The 22,767-nt window shown below is 43.3% G+C and overlaps 1 protein-coding gene across 1 annotated transcript in view; it reads right to left on the minus strand.

Annotated features, from left to right (window-relative positions):
* Positions 1-22,767, minus strand: part of SLC4A8 (solute carrier family 4 member 8) — an 81,215-nt gene that overhangs the window by 28,174 nt on the left and 30,274 nt on the right. Inside the window, exons 6-15 of the mRNA XM_018047749.1 lie at positions 21,448-21,636; positions 19,850-19,941; positions 18,714-18,871; positions 17,567-17,654; positions 16,503-16,649; positions 15,585-15,685; positions 9,047-9,221; positions 8,314-8,447; positions 6,986-7,231; positions 341-446 (exon numbers count right to left, since the gene is read on the minus strand). Coding sequence (XP_017903238.1) covers positions 341-446; positions 6,986-7,231; positions 8,314-8,447; positions 9,047-9,221; positions 15,585-15,685; positions 16,503-16,649; positions 17,567-17,654; positions 18,714-18,871; positions 19,850-19,941; positions 21,448-21,636 — 1,436 coding nt within the window. The remainder of the gene's footprint in view (positions 1-340; positions 447-6,985; positions 7,232-8,313; positions 8,448-9,046; positions 9,222-15,584; positions 15,686-16,502; positions 16,650-17,566; positions 17,655-18,713; positions 18,872-19,849; positions 19,942-21,447; positions 21,637-22,767) is intronic.

Below are 22,767 nucleotides of genomic sequence, written 5' to 3' on the forward strand. Positions count from 1 at the left end.
ACAGAGGACTTCCAAACTTGAATGTTCTTCGAGCCCCCACAAAACCTGGATCTGTCCCCTGATCCTCCCTGATTTCATTCCCACACATCCTCATTGTAGGGTCACTGGGCAGGACATGTGTGGGAAAGAGGTACGAGGTCATCTTCCTTTCCCTTTGTGTACAAGAGAATTCTGAAGGGAAAGGAAAGTCAGTTAAGAATTGTGTTCTAAAAAAACAAAACCAAAAAGCTTTATTTCTATCAACGCCAGAGTTTACTGAAGGGCTCCCCACTTCTACCTAGAAGGACCCCGTAAGCCCAGTGGTCAGAAGGCTGAGCTGCCTGGCAGCGCCCAGACTTACACTAACAGTCAGGTTGGCCCAGTGGACTTCTGCTGTCACGATGTTATGGTCCTTCCAGTACTGTAAAGTGTGATTGTTCGGATTCTCTGGGAGGGTACACCTGCAGCTGAGGGGAAAAGAAGAAACATTCCTGAGAGAAGTAGCCAAGTATTCAAGCAAATGTTCTGAGCCATGACAGGGCCGAAGGCATTGCCAAAGCCCATGCTATTTCTCCTTTGCCCGCTTCAGATCCTTGAGGTTGGTCCTATTCATTGAGACCCAACTATACCCTGATTTTTCAGTCAGTTGTTAATAAAATTGGGCTCATATCAGCATGTGGGTCTTCAGATACTGTGCTGACAAGTTAGGCATCTGATGTGGTAATTCCCTTGCTTAGTTTCTATCTCTTGGGCTCTTCCTACAAAATTCATTCTACATAGCAAGGAGGACCAGATACCCCATTCAGCTCCCAATAGCCTCCCCAAGTCTAAATATTTTGTACCTTAAACCCCTATCACATTCTTGCTCTAAAATCAGAGCCTCCTGGAATCATGATGGAACCACAACATTCTCCCTGGTAATATCCACTCTCCTGGTCATTCCCTGGCTCCCCGGCCTCATCTTGCATCCAAACCAGAGCAGACCAGACCTGTCCCACTGGCCACCATGTTGCTTCCCAGTCCCAGCATGCTTCATGCCTGTACTGGCTCCCAGTATACTCAACTGACTTGGCCGTTCCCAGCAACTTGGTTTCACCTCTGATTCTGCCAAGCATGCCTTCTAAGGATGTAGTGTAACAGGATTCAAATTCAAAAAGATCTCAATAGGTAATAACAATAGAAGGAAATCAACAAAACAAAGACAGAGAAAGCCATAAAGTACTATATTTACGTATTAAAAATATCAGTTCCAAACTTGGAAACAACAGAAATGTTCCTCAGAGGGTGAATGTATGTGCAGTAGCACCTCTAGACAATTGACTGTTACTCAGTGCTAAAATGAAACGAGCCACCAAGCCACAAGAAGACAAAGAAGACATTTAAGCGCATAGTATGAAGTGAATAAAGCCAATCCGAAAAGCCTACGTGCTGTATGATTGCAACTACATGACACAGCAGGAAAGGCAAAACTATGGAGTAAGAAGATCAGTGGTTGCCAGAGGTTGGGGTGAGGGGGCGGGATGAACAGGCAGGGCACAGAGGGTTCTTAGGGCAGAGAAACTATTCAGTAGGATGCTGTAACAGCAGATATGTCACTATACGTGTGTCGAAACCCACAGAATATACGATTCCAAGAGTGAACCCTAATGTAAACTCCGGATTATGGGTGATCATGATGTGTCATTGACTGCAACAAACATGTCACTCTGGTGATAGATGCTGATAGTGGGGGAGACTACACGGTGGGGGCCAGGAGGTATACGAGAACTGTCTGTACTTTGTGCTCAATTCTGCTGTTATCCTAAAATTTGCTCTCAAAAAATTAACTCTACTTAAAAAATCAGTTACACACCTATTACCATAAAATCACTTAAAGAACTGGGGAGTTCTAGCTTCATAAATGGAGAAGGCAATGGCAACCCACTCCAGTACTCTTGCCTGGAAAATCTCATGGACGGAGGAGCCCGGAAGGCTGCAGTCCACAGGATCACTGAGGTTCAGGCACAACTGAGCGACTTTACTTTCAGTTTTCACTTTCATGCATTGGAGAAGGAAATGGCAACCCACTCCAGTGCTCTTGCCTGGAGAATCCCAGGGACAGGGTAGCCTGGTGGGCTGCTGTCTATGGGGTCGCACAGAGTTGGACACGACTGAAGTGACTTAGCAGTAGCAGCTTTATAAAGGGCTTCCCTTGGTGGTTCAGATGTAAAGAATCTGCCTGCAATATGAATCAACAGTGGAATGCAACTGAAATGTTAAAAAAAATACCATCTTGGCGCTTCCCTGGTGACTCAGTGGTAAAGAATTGCCTGCCAATGTAGGAGACACCGGTTCAGTCCCTCATCCAGGAAGATCCCACACACCAAGGCGCCACTAAGCCTGTGCACCACAACTATCGACCCTGTGCTCTAGAGCCCAGGAACCACTACCAAGCCTGTGTGCCGCAACTACTGACGCCCGCTCGGACCGGAGCCTCTGCTCCACCAGGGAAGCCGCCACAACGGGAAGCCTGCACACCACATCCCGAGTGACCCCAGGCCTTCTCAACTGGAGAAAGCCCGAGCGGCAACGAAGACCCAGACAGCCAAAAAGAAACAAAATTAGTTTTTAAAGAAAATACTGTCTTGAGCTTTGTTAACAAAGAATTTCAGTATCCAAGGCCAAAGCCTACACAGTCCAGAGCTGGTCACTTGTGTCTGTCTTCTCCCACTTGGACATAAACTCATGAGGGTAGAACTTTTGTCTGTCATGTTCACTGCTATGTTTCCAGGCTCTAAACAGTGCTGGGCACATAGTAGGTGCTCAGTGAATATTTGTTAAATGAATAAATGAATGATTAAAAAAGGTCAAAGAATGAACCTTCTTCCAACACCAATCAGAAATCCACTAGGTTTCAAAGATTATATTCCCTGACGGTGATTACTTCGTAATAAAATAATTTTAAATTCTAATACATATTTAAGGAGTTATTTTTAAAGTGTGAATAAGGGATAGTAGAATCTAGAAAAGCGTATTGAGGCTGGCTGGCAGGCATCTCCACACAGTGTGCCTTCTGCTCAGGCAGTTTCAGACTGATATTGTTCACTTCACAACCAGACCTTCCACATCAGAATGGTACAACCAGAACGGAGGGAACTTGATGTACAAAGCTAAAGGATAGGGAGAATTCTCTTTAGTCATAATTCAGAGAACACGATTCCCAAGAAGAAATGTTTACAGGACCAGACTCTCCTAGAAGGATGAAGACACAGTGCAACTGTCTTTTTTTCAACTTAGCCAAACTATATTGAATAAGTGAAAAAAAAAGTTGAAATCTAGGTAAGTAAGTAGATTTTGTGTGTGTGTGTGTTCGTTCTAGAAAGTCATGTAGGTCTTCAGAGAATCACTCCACTTTTTCTTCAGCATTATTGTTTGGTGCATAGGCTTGGATCACTATCATGCTGAATGGCCTGCCCTGGAAATGAACCAAGATCATTCTGTCATTTTTGAGTCTGCACCCAAGTATTGCATTTCATACTCTTCCACTGACTATGAGGGCTACTCCATTTCTTCTAAGGGATTCTCACCCACAGTAGTAGATACAATGGTCATCTGAATCAATTCACTCATTCCTGCCCATTTTAGCTCACTGATTCTAAGACAGTGATGTTCACTCTTGCCATCTCCTGCTTAACCACACATCCAATTTGCCTTGATTCATGGACCTAATATTCCAGGTCCCTATACAATATTGTTCTTTATAGCATCAGACTTTACTTTCACCATCAGACATATCCACAACTGAGTGTTGTTTTTGCTTTGGCCCAGCTGCATCATTCTATCTGGAGTTATTAGCAAATGCCATCTACTCTTCTCCAGTAGCATATTGGACACCTTCTGACCTGGGGGGGCTCATTTTCCAGTGTCATATCTTTTTGCCTTTTCATACTGCTCATGGGGTTCTCATGGCAATAATACTGGAGTGTCCTTTTTCATCATAGGGGATTGGAATACAAAAGGAGAAAGTCAAGAGATACCTGGAGTTACAGGCAAGTTTGGCCTTGGAGTACAAAATGAAACAGGGTGAAGGCTAACAGAGCTATGTCAAGAGAACACACTGGACATAGCAAACACCCTCTTTCCAACAACATAGAGGTGACTCAACACACGGACATCACCAGATGGTCAATAATGAAATCAGAATGATTATATTCCTTGCAGTGTAAGATGGAGAAGCTCTATACAGTCAGTAAAAACAAGACCTGGAGCTGAATGTGGCTCAGATCATTAGTTTCTTATTGTAAAATTCAGTCTTATATTGAATAAAGTAGGGAAAAATACAAGGCCATTCAGGTATGATCTGAATCAAATCCCTTATGATTATACAGTTGAGGTGATAAATAGATTGAAGGGATTAGATCTGGTAGACAGAGTGCCTGAAGAACCAAGGACAGAGGTTTTTAACACTGTACAGGAGGCAGTGACCAAAACCATCCTAAAGAGGAATGCAAAAAGGCAAAGTGGTTGTGTGAGGAGGCTTTACAAATAGCTGAGGAAAGAAGAGAAGGAAAAAGCAAGGGAGAAAGGGAACGATATATCCAACTGAATGCAGAATTCCAGAGAATAGCAAGGAGAGATAAGGAGACTTCTTAAGCAGTACAAAAAAAAAAAGAGGAAAATAATAGAGTGGAAAGACTAGAGATCTCTTCAAGAAAACTGGAGATATCAAGGGAATATTTCATGCAAGGATGTGCACAATAATGGACAGAAAAAGTAAGGACCTAACAGAAGCAAAAGAGATTAAGAAGAGGTAGCAAGAAAACACAGAACCATATTAAAAAAAGGTCTTAATGACCAGGATAACAATGATGGTGTGGGCACTCACGCAGAACCAGACATCCTGGAGTGTGAAGTCAAGTGGGCCTTAGGAAGTATTACTACAAAGAAAGCTAGTAGAGTGATGAAACTCCAGTTGAGTTATTTCAAATCCTAAAAGATGATGCTGTGAAAGTACTACACTCAATATGTCAGGAAATTTGGAAAACCCAGCAGTGGCCACAGGACTGGAAAAGGTCAGTTTTAATCCCAGTCCCAAAGAAGGGCAGTGCCAAAGAAAGTGTCCAGCCCTCATTTTGCAAGTTAGTAAAGTTATGCTCAAAAATCCTTCAAGTTAGGCTTCAACAGTACATGAACTGAGAAAAGCTGGGTTTAGAAAAGGCAGAGGAACCAGAGATCAAACTGCCAACGTTTACTGAATCGTGGAGAAAGCAAAGAAATTCCAAAAAAGCATTTACTTGCTTCACTGACTATGTGAAAGCCCTTGACTATGTGGATCATGACAAACTGCGGAAAATTCTTAAAGAGATGGGAACAGCAGACCACCTTACCTGTCTCCTAAGTAAACTGTGAGTCAAGAAGCAACAGTTAGAACCTTACATGGAACAACTAACTGGTTCCCAGTTGGGAAAGGAGTACATCAAAGCTGTATGTGACCCTGCTTATTTAACTTCTATGCAGAGCACATCATGCGAAATTCTGGGCTGGATGAATCATAAGCTGGAATCAAGACTGCCAGGAGAAATATTAACAACTTCATATATGCATATGATACCACTCTAATGGCAAAAGGTGAAGAGGAACTAAAGAGCTTCTTGATGAACGTGGAAAGTTGGCTTTAAACTCAACATTAAAAAATGAAGATCCAGCCCCACCATTTCATGGCAAATAGGGAAAAAGTGGAAGCAGTGACAGACTTTATTTTCTTGGGTTCCAAGATCACTGCAGATGGTGACTGCAGCCATGAAATTAAAAAATGCTTGCTCCTTGGAGGAAAGCTATAACAAACCTAGACAGTATATTAAAAAGCAAAGACACCATTTTGCTGACAAAGGTCCGTATAGTCAAAGTTATGGTTTTTCCAGTAGTCATATACAGACATGAGAGTTGGACCTTAAAGAAGACTGAGCACTGAAGAATTGATGCTTTAAATTGTGGTGCTGGAGAAGACTCTTAAGAGTCCCTTGGACAGTAAGGAGATGAAACCAGTCAATCCTAAAGGAAATCAGTCCTGAATATTCATTAGAAGGACTGATGCTGATACTGAAGCTCCAATATTTTGGCCATTTGATGCGAAGAGCTGACTCATTGGAAAAGACCCTGATCTTCAGAAAGACTGAAGGCAGGAGGAGAAGGTGCAACAGAGGATGAGATTGTTAGGTAGCGTCACTGCCTCAGTGGACATGAATTTGAGCAAATTCTGGGAGATAGTGGAGGACATGGGAGCCTGGCATGCTGCAGTCCATGGTGCTGCAAAGAGTTGGACACAATTTGGCAACTGAACAACAAAGTAGATTTCTAGACCTTTTGGATACAGAGTAAGAGACCTATGGATCTATAAGGAATTATTAATATTTTCTACCTAATGATTCCTAAGAGTAGCCTATATATACTCACAGAGAATGTGATATGGTCCAAAGCCTCACAAGTTTTTGCAAAAAGAAGTTCTTCCCAACTACTAACTTGAATTCTCCTTGCTACACTTGCAGTCTATTTTTGTCTCAGTGCCTGGACCCAGAAGACATACTCTGGAAAGCATTTCTCAAGTCCTCTCTGATTCTTACTCTTAATCTATCTTCCCCATCATTGTCTTAAAAAAATTTTATGTGGGTAATTTTAAAAATCTTTGTTGAATTTATTACAATATTCTTCTCGTTTATGTTTTGGATTTTTGGCTGTGAGGCATGTGGGATCTTAGCTCCCTGGCCAGGGATTGAACCCACACCCTGCGCTTTGGAAGGTGGAGTTTTTACCAATGGTCCACCAGGGAAGTTCCCCCATCATCACTTTTGACTGTTCTCCTCTGGCAGACCCCCAGGTCTCCACATTCATGTCCAAGCTCTGTTTCCCAGAGGGCCAACACACTTCCTTAACAGAAGCTACAAGTCCCGCATGGCATGCTACCTCAGCCATTATCCTCAGGCCCTTCACTTTAGTTTTTTAAAAATAAAAGAAGCAGAAGCATACTCACTAATACAGGCTAAGGTGGTCCAGCTGGCTGTGCATGTGGATGGGGTAGGTCTCTGCCAGGTGAATCAGCTTCTCTATTGCTTCATAGATGAAAATAATGCAAATCAGGGAGGCAAACGCTTCTTCAGTGAAGCGAGTAATGTAGCAGACAAGGGAACTGGCATCAGTTGCCACAAGGACAATGCACAGGAAGGCAGTCCACAGTCCAATGCAAGCTCGCAGGGAGAGGTATGAAAGAGCGTAGTCTCTGAAACAAGACCGAAGTTCATCCAAAGTCAGCGTATGGCGTTGCATTCTGACCCACTGCATTACAGGCAAGGGGCAGAAGTGTGCTTAATTCATCTGCTATTGTCAGTTCCAGTACTGCAAGCTAATTTGTCCCTGATTCTGACTGCACTTTACTCCTGAAGGCTGTCTTGGGACCATTGCGACAAAGATTTGCTTTACAGGTAGTATTTCCCACAGCAAGGACAGGGACAGTGGAGGAGGAGCAAACTGTCCACTGCCCACTTCTGCCATTCCTGCCCGATGTAGTTAAGATCCTCTCCTGACAGTTGAGGAGGAAGAGCTGGTCCTTGCTCCACGTGCTCCTACTTCTAATACACAATGAAAGAAAGATTTACTGGAAAATGAGGGCGTTGCTGACTCCCCACCAACAATCAGAATATAAAGGGGGAGTATTAACTCAAATTAAAAATTGACTGGAACAGACTTAGAGATATCAAAAACAAACTTATGGCTACCTAAGGGGAATCACGAAGAGGGAGAAATAAATCAGGAGTTTGGGATGCACATACACACATTACTATATATACAGATAACAGATAACCAACAAGGACCTACTGTATAGCACAGGGAGCTCTACTCAATATGCCATGAGAACCTATATAACAAAAGAACCTGAAAAAGAATGAGTATAGGTCTATGCATAACTGAATCTCTTTGCTTACAACTGAAACTAACACAATATTGTAATTCAGCTACACTCCAATTTAAAATTTTTAAAAGTCCACACAATTAAAAAATTAAATTTTTTACAAGAAAAATTGACTGGAAATGGAAATTGAGTTTTCATTAGGAAACTTTCATTAGGAGTTTAGATTAGCTAGGGAAAGTGCTTTTAAAGATAAAAAGTCAAAAAAGTCAAAAGTTGAGGGACATTAATAAAGCTCTCAGGGCCAGGAGATCTGCTATTTTAGGTATGGTCCTACCTGGGGGCAGGGTGACAGACCACAGGACGCTTTTGCCTGCTGACACTCTAGTAGGACCCTAACATTCAAACCTAATAGCAAAATCCAGATAGGGTTTTCAGAAAACCAAATATCTTACTTGCAGAATTTGAACAAAATCTTTTCAAACACAAGCACTGGCCCAGTACTTCCCAGGATGGTAAGAGCCTGGCCGGCAAACAAGGAATAGGCGATCCCAGTCATGGAGGCTCCAAACAAGGATTCAATCGCACTCTACAGAGGGGAAAAAATCATCAGAGTCCACGGCCCATCTGAAATGAGTGACACAGGGTTATATACATTCTTAACTTAGCTCTCCAATGCACCTGACAAGCCACTTGTTTGTATTTTGTCTCAGCAAGAGCGATATGTACATAGCCTAATCCTCTTGTAAATGGATACTGCTTCAATAATTTAGGTCCCCAAATCTATCTACATATGACTCCTTAACAAGTCTACTATGCACAACTCAATTCATTATTTATAAATATACATAGAAAGCACAATGATACCATTCACATTATGGGTTGTCATACAGAGTCACCTTAAATCTTATTTTCAGATGACATCAATATATAATTTTCTATCCCTGGGGCAATGGGGAATACAACAGGGCAATCGGCTACCTAAACTGATATGCAGGCAGAAAAGGGTCTGTTCTAAAGGGAGAGTGGTATGGCTCATTGGCGTGAAGTCAGAAGACTATGTAATTCAGCAGGAAGAAACCAATCTCTTCAGTCCACGTCCAGGGAATTTTCCTCCCAGTAGACTTGGCTGCCTTCATAATATTTTTACTCTCATTTGGGACCATTAGAAGTGGCAAAAGTTCTTACTATGCGCCCCTCGGTGGCTTCTCCAAGCAATCCCCCAAAGGTGATGACAGGCGACATGCAGGCACAGTACAGGAACAGAAAGGAGGCCAAACACTGTAAGCTGAGGGCATCCCGGTAGTCACTCCAGTACCAGGGGGCCTTCCGCTTGATGTCCAGCACCAAGCCCCCAAAAAGCCTGCAGAAACACGGCAGACAGGTGTCTAATGCAGTCCCTCTCCCACTAAAGCAAGTCAACAGAGCACATTCAAAAGCACTTCCAATGCGCTCTGTATGGAGGTTAAAAATTGGCTTCAGTTTGACCCCAAGCACAAGAGATTTCTCTGGGGCCAGCATGGATTCTGGCCATGTTCCAACATGGATTCTATTTACAATCAAAGGCATGAATTTGAATGATTATCCCAAGCATAAAAATAATTAATTTGCTATGCATAACACCCATTCAATAAAAAGTTCCCAAAATTTAACATGAAATGAAGTATTAGCTTCAAACTTCAAATTCTGAGCTGTTAGGAAGCAATGAACAAAACTATCATGGTATTAAATCTGTTAGTTTTATTATCTGTTTTCTAGATGAAAAGCCCCTATCCAAAATCACTGCCAATGGTGACTGCAGCCATGAAATTAAAAGATGCTTACTCCTTGGAAGGAAAGTTATGACCAACCTAGACAGCATATTCAAAAGCAGAGACATTACTTTGCCAACAAAGGTCCATCTAGTCAAGGCTATGGTTTTTCCAGTAGTCATGTATGGATGTGAGAGTTGGACTGTGAAGAAAGCTGAGTGCCAAAGAACTGATGCTTTTGAACTGTGGTGTTGGAGAATACTCTTGAGAGTCCCTTGGACTGCAAGCAGATCCAACCAGTCCATTCTAAAGATCAGTCCTGGGTGTTCTTTGGAAGGACTGATGTTGAAGCTGAAACTCCAGTACTTTGGCCACCTCATGCGAAGAGTTGACTCATTGGAAAAGACTCTGATGCTGGGAGGGATTGGGGGCTGGAGGAGAAGGGGATGACAGAGGATGAGACAGCTGGATGGCATCACCGACTTGATGGACGTGAGTCTGAGTGAACTCCGGGAGTTGGTGATGGACAGGGAGGCCTGGCATGCTGCAGTTCATAGGGTCGCAGAGAGTCGGACACGACTGAGCGACTGAACTGAACTGAACTGACATGTATATTCTTACTCTGAACTACCCACCTTACTCAAGAAATCAGCATAATCATTCATGCAGTTGCCAAGTAGTAACAGATACTTCATGCCAAGCACTGTGCCAGGTGTTGGAGATGCAACAGTAGCAAGGCAAACACAGCCCTTTCTCTCTAGGGTGAACAGTCTGGCACAGGGGACAGACAGTGTTGTGAGGGTGCCATGACCACAAAGAACAGGGAGGGCGTTTCATCTGGCACTCAAGAATGGACCAGGAGTACCAGATGAGGCAGAGGGGCTGGTGTGGACAACGCCTAGAGGTGAGAGCACTTGGCCCGTTCAAGGTGCTGAAAGAGTTATGACTGGATAAGGCAATGTGAGGGGTAATATCAATAGACATGGCTAGAGATGTTGGACAAGCTAAGTCACAAAGGACCTTATACAAAAGAATCAGGAATTTATCCCAACAGTGTGTCAAGCAGTGAAGGACTTTAAACAGGGAAGCAGCATAAGTAAGCAGGCATTCTGAAAGGATCACTCCGGTGAGAGTGTCATGAATGGAACATGGGGTAAGGCTGAAGGCTGTGGGTTGGAAAGAGAATTGGGTGCCAGTTAGGAGGCAGAATCAACAGAACTTGGTGGCAGGACTTCAAGATCCCTCTCCGCTTCCCAAGGACGAGAAAGATCAAGAGTGAGATGTCCTTCACCAAGAAGGAGGAGTATGTCCAGACAGGGGCAATTTTTAAAGAGTGGAGTCATTGAAGAGAGTCATTCAGCATTCTACAGGGCAAATTACCTACTTCTACACATGAATGGCACAGAAAAAAAAAAAAAAGAGGAGGAGGCCTGTTATAGAACGGGAACATAATAATGCAATGCAAACCTCCACTGGATCCTGTGTCAAATAAACTTTAAAAGGATGTTGCCAAGACAATCACAGAAAGGTCAATACGGACTAAGCATGAGACAATGTAAACAACTGTTGTTAATTTTATTAGATTTCATAACGGAATGATAGCTGTTTTTTAAAATGTCCTTATCAAACAGAGATACCTGCTCAAGTAGTTACAGGTGACATGACATGTAACTGGTGATTTGGCTTAAAATAATCTAGAAAACATAAAAATAAAACAAGTAGTGAAGAAACAGACGAAACAAGATTGGCAAAATGTTGGTAACTATTGATGGGCACATGGGGGTTCATTACAGTGTCCTCTCTTCTTGTTTATGTTTGAAATGTTCTATACTGAAAACTAAAACACACCAATCTACTCTCTCATGAAAGGAGGCTTAGCTAGCTCTTTCTTTCTCTGTGCTCAGGAGCCTAGAGGTGTCCTATGAGGCCTGGGATTTGTATGCCAGAGGAGAAGGCCGAGCCAGCTCTCCTCCTCCATTCAAAAGCTCGCTCTCTGTGGGATGAACTGAGAGAGTAGTTTTGACATATACATATTACCGTGTGTAAAACAGACAGCTAGTGGGAAGCTCCTGTATGGCACAGGGAGCTTAGTTTGGTGCCCTGTGATGACCTAGAAGGGTAGAACAGTAGTTGGGGTTGGGGGAGACTCAAGAGGGAGGGAATACATGTATACATGTAGCTGATTCATAGTTGTATAACAGAAACTAACACAACATTGTAAAGCAATTACACTCCAATTTAAAGCAAAATAAAAGCTCCCTCTTTCATCTAGCCAGGTCAAATGCGTATGCAGATGGACACAGGGCACACACTCTTTTATCTGATCCACTTGCTCTTCTGGTTTGCAGGGCACAGTTGGAACTTACTCTTCCTCAACCTACAGCAGTAACATCACAGTCTGGGCCTGGGTTTAGAGGAGAGAGGCAAAGTCAGCCTTGTGACCTGCTTTGGTTTTAGCCTGTCTGGCAGGCCTCGCTGAGGTAAGGAGCTATCTACAGGGTCTAACCTAGAGCATGGGAGTTCCACCTCAGGGTTTGGGACCCAGGTTACAGTTTGTAATAAAATGTCACTTGGTCTTGCTTTCCCCTCTGAGGAGATAGCCCCTCAAGGACCTTATGAGCAGCCACAATTAATCCGGGGCAACAAGATTTTCCAGGTCCTTAGCCAACATAGCATTACCTCCCAAACACCAATGACCTTCCTCTGAGGGGTATTATTCTAGGAAAATAGCCTTCTGCAGCAGTGAGCCTCACCCTACAATGCTGCCATGATTGGTCCTCCTGGATGCGCGAGGCTCATTATTCAGGAGGCGTGTCTATGAGTAACAGGCAAAAGATTTATGTGAAATGGATTTATAAGAAGCCATAGAAAGGAAGGACATCTGTCTGCCTAGCAGTGATTGAAAGGGGAGAGAAAAGATCTGAGGCTCCTACTGATGGTATAACATAAATTAACAAAATGATTTCAAATCCTGTTTTGGAATCTGTCTCATTCCCCACTCATACAGACCCTAATCGAGTCATCTGGCACAGACAATAATCAGACATGGATGCTTTCCTCCACATATTTGAGACTTCCTTTCCCTTTCAATACTATCCTTGATGTTCAAGTTTGGGGCAGCAGGAGGCACACAGGGCCACAAACTTACACTTGAAGCCAGAAAGGACTTACCTGTGGGGAGGGCCACTAGGCTCTAGAGCACTAATTAGGAAGCCCTCTGGGGAGGGTTTTAGGGACAGGCCAGCCATCCAATTGTCTGCTGTGCCTGGAAAGAAACCTATTTCAAGTGGGGCTGGGATCATCGAGATAGTAACTCCCAATTCTTTTCTTCATCAACCCTTCACCAAAGTGGCTTCTCCAATGAGGTACACCAATCTACTTGGGAAAACCCCTCAGCAGAGCATCCTCTGTGCTGTGAAGCTTCTGGCCTAGGAACTCTAGTCAGACTTTGCTCTTCACTCTACATGGGAATGCCTCAGAGTCACGACCTATCGTCAACATCAGGGAGGCCCAAGGCACTGTCTCAGCCCTGGCTTGGGAGGTCAGATCACACACAACTCAGACTGTTCTCAACTCTGCCTTCTCTCCGACCTTCTTAGAGCCTATACTACCATATCTTCAGGACCTCTCCATCCAACTAGGATGGCATCCCCAGGTTGTGCACCACCTCAAAGAAACACAGCTAAAGGCACAAATAATACGGAGTCCAGCTTAACATAGTTTTAGTCTGTGAAGTCCAGGAAGGCCCAGAAAACTCTAGGGTGTCCATCTGCAGAGGAAGGTTCATATTCACCCCTACATACTTTGAGACTGGGAAAGGAACCAGAGTTGGCATGAACTGTGAGCTGTGATCCCCAATACGAGCTGAAAAAGCTACAAGAAGAAAGTCGTTGTCTTGAGGTCTTTCCCTAAGGGCTCTGAGGGAAACTTCTGGAGCTCAGGAAGAGGCCCATCAAATAGAGTGAGGCTCTGAGTCTAGATGACCCTTGCTTCCAGCTCTGTCAATTCCAGCAGTTCCTCACTCGGCATTTCGGAAGAATATCCTCAACCCCATTTGAACTTGTGAGTAAAGGTACTGGGGGCTGGTGATTAAGTGTGTGATGGTCCTGGCTATATGGGTTTTACTTTGGGGATGTCAGGCACCATTTCCCAGATTCTGTATCAGGTCTAGATATAGATCCAATGTAATGGGCTCCCAAACCCCCATGTGGAATTGACTGTAAGTGACCCTCCTCTAAAAAAGCATGAGACCCTAGTTTATTCTCTTTTTGAAACCAAAAGAAAGCTGAGCTCTCATCTCTGCAAAGATCATATGTTTGAAGGAAAATTGTTGGCCTCATTTCTACTACTTTCAAACTCTCAGTCCTGAGTTGTGAACACCCTTTGTATTCAAAAGGATAAATCACAGCTTTGAAATTCTATCAAATCCATACCCAAGACTCTTCCCCTTAAAAAAGCACCACCTCCTTTAAGATAGTCTCAATTCTGGAAACTATTCTAAAGACAAATGTATCCTTTGAAATGCTTCTCAATACCAGGACTCCTCTGCCACAACTCAGACCTCTTCCATCTTTAAAGAAAATACGAACTTTACTTCTGGAACTTGATCCCTCTTTTCAGTGACCCCTTCCATCAAAGGGCTCCTCCTTTCCTCCAGTAATCCCTCCCAGAGCCCAGTTATCCTTCCACCCTTGAATACATTCCACCAGGCAGAATGAATTCTCCCTATCAACACTGCTAATTAAATGCTATTCTGTCGGCTTCTCAGTTTCCTCTCCTGTCTGTCCCTGAATTTTCGAGAGTGGAAAAATTAACACTCTCTGCAATTCAAAAAAACAAACAAATGTTGGGTTTCCGTTGGATAGAGTACTGAAGATAAAGAAATAAGGAAAGCAACTTCAAGGAAGGAAGGAAAAAATAGGCGGAAGCACCGGAGTAGACATTAAAGCTCCTTCCCGTCATCTGAGTCCTGTGCTGAGAGTCTCTGCCCAGCAGACCCTCTTAGACACAAGCACAACTTACAGTGCCAGAACCATAATCCCAACCTTCTCCCACAACGTGGGGGACACCTCTGGATGCCCCTCCAACCGCAAATCTCATTCTCTTTTACTACCTTCCTACCTGGAATATAAAACATCCCAGCTTGGGGACCCTCTTTCCTCATCTACCAGAGAACCTCCTCATTGGACATCTGTCCTTAAAATCTGGGCCCAGAAGAGTAAGTTGTCTATTCTCAGACACACCTAAAATAGTACTTATTTCCCTACCCCAAGGGGTTTCTTAACTTAAAATAACCATTTAATATTTATCCATGTCTTAACTTAAAATAACCATTTAATATTTATCCATGCCGTGTCCACTCGTGCTAAAGAACAGTCATCATTCTAATAGTCATTCGTCAGGTAATAATTGTGTACCCACTCTATGCAGGGCACTGAACTGGGTATTAGGAATATAATGGGGTCCCCGCCTTTAGGGAACAAACCCTTCTGGCAGGAAAGACATCAAATCAAGAAATAATAATAAAACATGACCAGGGCTATAACAGGGGACTGGGCTAAGGGTAGTAGCTGAGCAGGGGACAGGGCTCTAAGCTGTGATACCACACAGCACGAATAACCTAACCTCCTCTAAAGAGTGTCTTAGAAGACTCCAAAGGGACACCTAAGCTGAATCAAAGGACAAGAAGCAGTTAGCCTGGAAACGAAGAGGCGGAGGAATGTTCAAATAGGGGAGAACAATGTGTGGGAAGGATAGGAGGTGAGACAGAACATGGTAGGTGGTTTGAGAAACTTGAATGAGTGATACTGTATTTGATAGAATTGTAATATTTATTGTCAGTGGTCCCATTTGAAAAGTCATTCCCAGCCAATAAAGATACTATAGAGAGGAAGGCTGAAAGCAAAGATGACTCATTTCTTTATACAGCTTCTGTCCAGTAAGCAGTATTAGCTGTGAAATATTCCAGAACTTACCGCCCGGTGCGCTGAAGCTCTGGCCCGCTGTGGCCCCCATGTGGCTCCGGTTCTATGTGGCAAATGTTTCCATTTGGAACTCCAGGCATTTTCCTTTTCTCCTTTTAACAGAGGACAACACAATTAGCAAAGTCAACCACCTATTCTGTCTTTCCTGCTATGGCAGAGGTAGGCGGGGTAGAAGCGTGGGAGATGGCGGGGATCAGGATAGCATCCAAAAGCAGCCCCCCAAATACCCAGGTGTTTCTTATAGCTTTCAGATGCATTTACTGATTAGGGACAGTTTATTGACTTTCCTGAAAAATACAAAAGACAACAAATAATTTCTCTTCCTCTCCATTGGTACCTGACTCCTCTGTCTTGTCCAGAAACAGAAACATGAAGGCTTTGGCATCAGATATGACCTAAGTTCAAGTTGCAAATCTGTCTATGTGTAATCATTACCTTAAAACCTTGAAGATAGTATTTTTATTCCTCATTTGTTAAATAAAGAATAACAACACCTACTTGGAGATGTTGCTGAGAGATTTAATTAACATAAGCAAAGCACCTGGCCCAGGGACCAGTGTACAGTAGAAGTTTTTTTCCATCTTTAACCTCTCAAGCACTCTCTATGCACCGAGCTCTTTTCATTTAATGGCTTCCTTCTTAATAGACTCCCAAGAAATGCCCCCTCCTCTCCTCTCTGCCATTTCACACCAATCCTCCAAAAGTTGGCTTAAAATTCATCCCAGGGTAATCCTGGCCAATTGATGTTACTACATATTCATATTGTATTACCCTTCTGACATTCTAGGCACCCTGCAATAGAACCACATCTCGGTTTATTTAGCATACACCAACATGGTCTTTGCTGTGTCCACGGTGGGCTCTCAGTAAGTGACACTAGGCCACCACTGGCTCATGTGCATACATTACCTGGGAAGGGACATTTTTGGGCGGCTCAATTCGAATGGAGGGGTCCCACTCCCCTGGAGGAAGCACCGTCACCTGGTCTAGGAACTCATCAATCCCTGCCAGGAGGTCATCTCGCTCTTTTGCCTTATAAGCCACATCATGAAAAATCTAAGAGAAGAAAAAATCCTCAGGAAAGCTGAAAGTCACTTGACTTAAACAATAACCAATGGATATGGTAAAAGATGGATAAAACCTCTTGGTTTTTATCTTTGTCTAGGGGCTCTGAAATGTAGCTAAGTTTAGCACTTAAACAAGTACAGGGATAAAAGAGTTTTAAAAATGAATCTAAAGATGAGTCAAATAAACTAAATATATGTCTATTAGTGTAGAAAGAGATAAGACATGACTCTAAAGTTTTGTAATTCTGTTATCTCCTCAAAGAATGGAACAAAAGCCAAGATGCGTAAGAAATTTTCCTGATCATGATGGGTAGAAAAACTGCATGGAATTACTAATAAAGGTCCTCCCTGAAATATGCCTTCCAACCAAAGACGGCGGATAAAACACAGCCCCATCTCCCTTTGCCTCTTAGACATATGCCTGTTCAAGGCCCTACTTTGCAGCTTACCTGAGCAGCACAGTCCTCACCAGGGATGCAGCAGGGGCAGCGGAAATGGCTAGTAACCCTAGTACATTCACATGACAATGCCCAAGAGCATCCCCCCGACAACTGGTCTCATTTACGTGAAATGGGAGTGAGGTTTCTTTATGTAAATAGCTTGGATACACTTCATTAACTATCTTCCCTAGAAAGTTAAGTCAGCCTTAATATCTTTCCTACTTGGTATCCTACTTGGCAATAGTTTTCCCAGAAAAAGATTTCTCTGCATCCTTGATTATTCTAAAAAGGAGAGATGACAGAGGAAGAAAAATCCAAGAGGCCTTGGTCCTCAAAAACATGACCTGCATTGCTTCCCAGCAATAATTGTTTTACCCCCAACAACTAGCACAATGCCTGGCACAGAGTAAACACTCAATAAATATTCATGAGATGAACACATGAAAAGTAGAAGTGGTGTGCATACCTCATCTGTCATGATGGTGGCCATGGATCTGCCAATCTCATGATACTGCTGACCTTTCCCTACTGGACCCAGCAAGATAAACAAGAACCTGGCAACACACAAAAAGGATGAAATTATGTGAGCAAAAGGAAATTATACAAGGAAATACAAGGAAATTTCTTCTCTAAACAACATAACATTTCTCTTTTCTATCAAACAGAATTTATCATAGTAACTTCAAAAAAAGGAAGCAAACTAATGTTGGAGCAATCTGAGTAGCCTTGACCTAATAGCTCTACTGTAGTCATTAGAAGCTATCTGTACGACTCCATTCAATAATGTGGTTATAATTCTCAGGGTTTCCATAGACACAATTCCTTGCTCTAGAAAGGATGTTTTTTCAAAACATGGCATTGTAGTGCAAATTCAAGATTCTCTGAACCTCATTCATTGCTCTAATAAGACAATGATGGAGAGAGGAGAAGGAGGAGGCCATTGAAATGATCAAGCCCTGCAGAGGAGTCTGAATTGTGGCCCGGACATCTAAATATTCCATAATTAATGGGACTCTGAATCACCTGAATCACCACCTTCAAAGTGCATGAATAGGCTTTGGAACAAATGTGGACATATTTGCAAACCATACAAGTCCTGCCAGAACTATGGAAAGAGACATCGATACCTTTACTTAGAATGTCTCCTTGGGATAAAGCTCTGCAGAACGGGGAGATCAAGACAGTCTCCCTATCCCAAGTAAGTGGTCCTTGCTATGTCTTTGGAATACTCTTTGAGTCTCAATTTCCCACGTCATAGAAACTGCACAGTCACAGCCTTTAAAGTCTTACAGTTCTTCTGCACAGAGGTTAATCAAATATACCCCAGTTTTCTGAGATCATTGCTGAATTTTAACAGCAATCCCCAAATTAATTAATCCTACATTTTGGCATTAGCTGGTTTCTTCCACTGCTGCTGCTGCTGCTAAATCGCTTCAGTCGTGTCCGACTCTGTGCGACCGATCCCATAGATGGCAGCCCACCAGGCTCCCCCGTCCATGGGACTCTCCAGGCAAGAACGCTGGAGTGGGGTGCCATTGCCGTCTCCGGGTTTCTTCCACTAGAGCTCATATAGACCTGTGCATTAGACTGTGCTTTGTGGTCCTCATCTTTACCTTGTTGGGATGGGCACTTCTGTCAGGCCTGAGAGAAGGACAGCCGGAGATAGCCTCACAAAGGCGACAATGGGGCGGTCCAGAGAGTCCACCTCTCCAACCAGGACATTCGAGGCCTCCGCCCCAGTGGGAATTTTCTTCATAAAATGAAGGTCCACCTGAAAATTTAAAAGCACCCCGACAGTGTGGGAGCCATCACCTCACACGTCCATCACCCTCCTCACAACTTACATTCATGCATCATTTTATGATTTAACATACTTTTCTCACAGTACTTCACTTAATCCTTATAATAACTCTCTATGGTGGATAAGATTGGCCAATCAGACTCATTCTTTATTTAAAAAAATGAAGCCACCAAGACCTAGAGAGATGAAGTTGACTTGCCCATGACAACAGAGCTTCTAAAAGAGAGAATTTAAATCTAGAGTTCTGATTTGAATTCCATTACGCCATGCATCCTCAAAGTAAATGTTTTTGAAACTCCAGGTCAAATTGTTTCCATTTTTAAATACCTGAATGCTTTGCCTGAGGTTTCGGAGGGCCTCATGAGCTGAGAAGTGACATAATACTATCTGCGTTTTGGAAAGACAGTGTCAGGGAAAGACCAGAGCAAGAAAAGGCTGGCAGCTGGGAGATCAAGGATTGAGCCAAGAGCTGCAGGGGGACCCGGATACTGTGGGAGAGGCCTCAGACACCAAAGTCACAGTCACCAAGAAGAGTTTAACCACAAAGTAGTTGTGAGATAGTAGCAAAAATATTGTTTTCACAAAACCCTTGGAGGTAAATAAATAAGAATAATTGAAAAATAAAACCTTGGAGGTAAGAAGGTGCTCCTAGAGAGCAGGTATCAGAAAATAATTCTGAAACAGCAGGAGGTGTGCATCAGGGTGGTTTATCAGTGGCTAGTGGGTTTCAGCAGGTTGAATCTGGGGGAAAAACTGATGAGTCAGCCCTCTCTGGGACAGAGAAGGAGGAAGACATGAGCAGATGGGCCTCCTTTTCTGCAGAAGGGGCTCTGGTCCTGGAGAAAGGATACTGAAATGCCAAAGCTTACCCAGCTTCCAGCAACAGGACTCTGGGCTCCACAAGAGATATGCTTAGGCCTGTGAGCCAACTTCCACATCTCTGCTCACCTTGCTTAAATCCACTGGACTGTGTTCACAATTCACTCCATTCTTTACTTCAAGACTTGTGGTTGGAATGGACTGAGGAGACACAGTTTGACCTATTTGGAGAAAATCAAACAGAATTCTCTGAGTCTTGCCCTTTCCCTCTTTGACGCACCTCATCCATTGTCAGCTGGTCATGGCTCTCGGCTACAAAGCCCACAGAGAGAAGAGGTTCAAGTGACTAGGAAGTGAGGACCCACACATACCTGTCTCCTTACCTACCAGCTAGCAGTAAAGGGGGCACAGAGATCTTACTATCCCTGAGCCCTCTTCCTGCACCATTTGTGATGTTTTTTTCTTGCTTTATTAAAGGTGGTAATCCTCAACCAGGAGTGCACACCATAAATTCCTATGGAGAACTTTTCAAATACATGGGTCCCCAGGCATATCTCCTATACATTGTGTTTCGGTAAATGTGGGGACAAGGAGACCCCCAGCCTGGCCACAGAAACGGAAAGCATTCAGCAGCTGAAATTCATCAGATGTTTACAACCCACCACACACCTGGCTCAGGGCTTTACGCAGATTAACTTATTGAAGCCTCACAACAGACTGATGGAGTAGATCTTATCATTATCGTTACTCTACAAAGTGTGCTTAAAGAGGTTTGGGAGGTTGTCCAAGATCTTTGCAAGAGGTGAAGCCAGAATCTCAAGCCTGGAAATCTGACTCAAGAGTCTACACTACTGAATTTTGCCTCCCTAATCTAAGACATTTGTTTACTTCTAAAAAGCTCCAGTTGACCTTCGCTGGAGCCAAAGTATCCCCAGTGTGGATATATCCCTGTCTCGCTGATCCTGCTGACTCCACCAGCTATCTTGCTGTATCTCACTGTGTACACTCTTCATTGAGCCCAGGGTAGGCAAGGTGCGAGCAGGGAAACTGGAAGAAAACTCAAGGAGTCATAGGAACTGCAAACACATTTCTTCTCTCCTGAATGGCACAGCAGCCATAGCAATGGACATGCTATATTCTCTCCTCTCGTGGTTGACCCAGCAGACACAGCCTGAACGCAGCCTCACCACCATAATGCAGCCATAACGTAGCCCCCCAGCAGCACAGCCAACTCTCTCTCTCTCTGGCGTGCCAAGTGAAGCTTATATATGCTTACAGAACAAAAGTAGACTGCAGGCAAGCGAGTATCTCGGAACGTGCATCTGCAGTGCTATATGTGATCTCAACTGATATAGAATCATTATTATAAAACGTGGGGAGAGAATGAGAGGGCATGGGGTGGGAGAGCCTGATCAGGCCATCTTGGCTAATTTGATCTTTTCCTACACTCCCCAAGTCGCATCAGCTCTGAGGCCATTCTGGGGCACAAACCTTTCCCCTGAGGTCCACTGAAATGTATCTGAGGCATACATCCTTAGTGCCACAAGAGATGATGGTCGCCAGTCCCAGCCACCCATCTTGCCGATCCTCAAAAAGGACTGTGTCAAAGTGAGCATGAAAGCATATTAGAGAAATGCTGTTCCTACCCTCTAGTAACTCAGCATCTCCAACTAGTGCCTAAATGTCTTATTAATCTAAAAAAAAGCAGTTACTCCTAATAATCTTACCATGTTTATCCATTGAATGTGGGTCAGACTGCTTCTTGCCAACCTCAGCAAAGGAGCGAACAATGGGGATGAGATTGTTTCTCTTCTTTTCATTCTGATGATGATGCTTTTTGAGAAGGGCTTCCCGGACTTTAACCCTCATGCTGTCATTCAGGTCACTGAACAGCTCCTGCTGGTCCAGGATCAGGTCTGGAAGGCAGGTGCTAACATGAACACTCAAACTGATGGTCAATGATTCCAAAGAAGGCAAGGTCAGGTGAGGTAAGGGACACAGAGTAGGGGGAGGCAGCTCTACCAGGATCACTGAGGTTAGTCTCTGTATCAGTGCCTGAAAGAGCTAACTGCTGATAGCAGCTGTGACACATTACACATTATTCATGTAACAAATCATTACTTTTATAAATGGAAACTATTGAGCACTTAACATGTGCCAGGAACTACATTCTGAACTTATTACATAATGATCTAATCTGATCCTTATAAAACCTCTGAAAAGTAAGTGGTATTATAACAATTTTTACAGATCAGGAAACTGAGGGCCCAAAATTACAAAATCCCCATGATCTCACATCTAGTGAGTTTCAGAGATGGGATTCAAATCCCAAACTGTCTGACTCAAATGTCCACATGATTGCCATTCTGTTCTATCATTTGCCAAAGTTCCCCTAGGTTCTCTTCCTCTGAGATTTTAACATTGCTGTGATTGTCAAGAGAAACTATAACTGTAGAAGGTAGAATCCATAAAAATAATTAATTTGTTCTTGATTAAGCCCTGCAGACAATTAATACCAAGCATCAATCTTGACCTGCCAAGTCCAGCAGAACTGAGGGGGAAAAAATCCCAACACCCCCTACTGCAAGGCAGCTGGCACAGAAGTTAACAGCATGTGTTCCGGAGCTAAACGTCCACACCTGTCCCACCCACTTCTACCACTTTGTTTGATAAACCTCTCTGTACCTCAGTTTCCTCATCTGTAACATGAAGCAAGTATGATCCTTAGAAGATTGTTGTGAAAAATTAATAAGATATATAAAGTGCTGATTCACTACAAGTGAGACCATTTACCTACCCTTATCACTAACTGAATACCTCAGGTCCCTAATGTGAAGAACCATAGCCATTTTACTTAAACCCTACATATCCAGCCCCCTGCCACCACCTCTCCCAAACTTCAACCTGTTCTCAACTCCAGCTCCATCCATGACTATCCAAGTGTTAGAAGCAATAAATAAAAGAAAATCTATTTCAAATACTCAAGCCAAAGATCCAAGCTTTTCTCTCTTTAACTTTTAGATTGATTGGTTCCTTGTCTCACAATA

This window comes from Capra hircus, chromosome 5 (genome assembly GCF_001704415.2).
Source record: "Capra hircus breed San Clemente chromosome 5, ASM170441v1, whole genome shotgun sequence".
NCBI classification, from domain to species: domain Eukaryota; kingdom Metazoa; phylum Chordata; class Mammalia; order Artiodactyla; family Bovidae; genus Capra; species Capra hircus.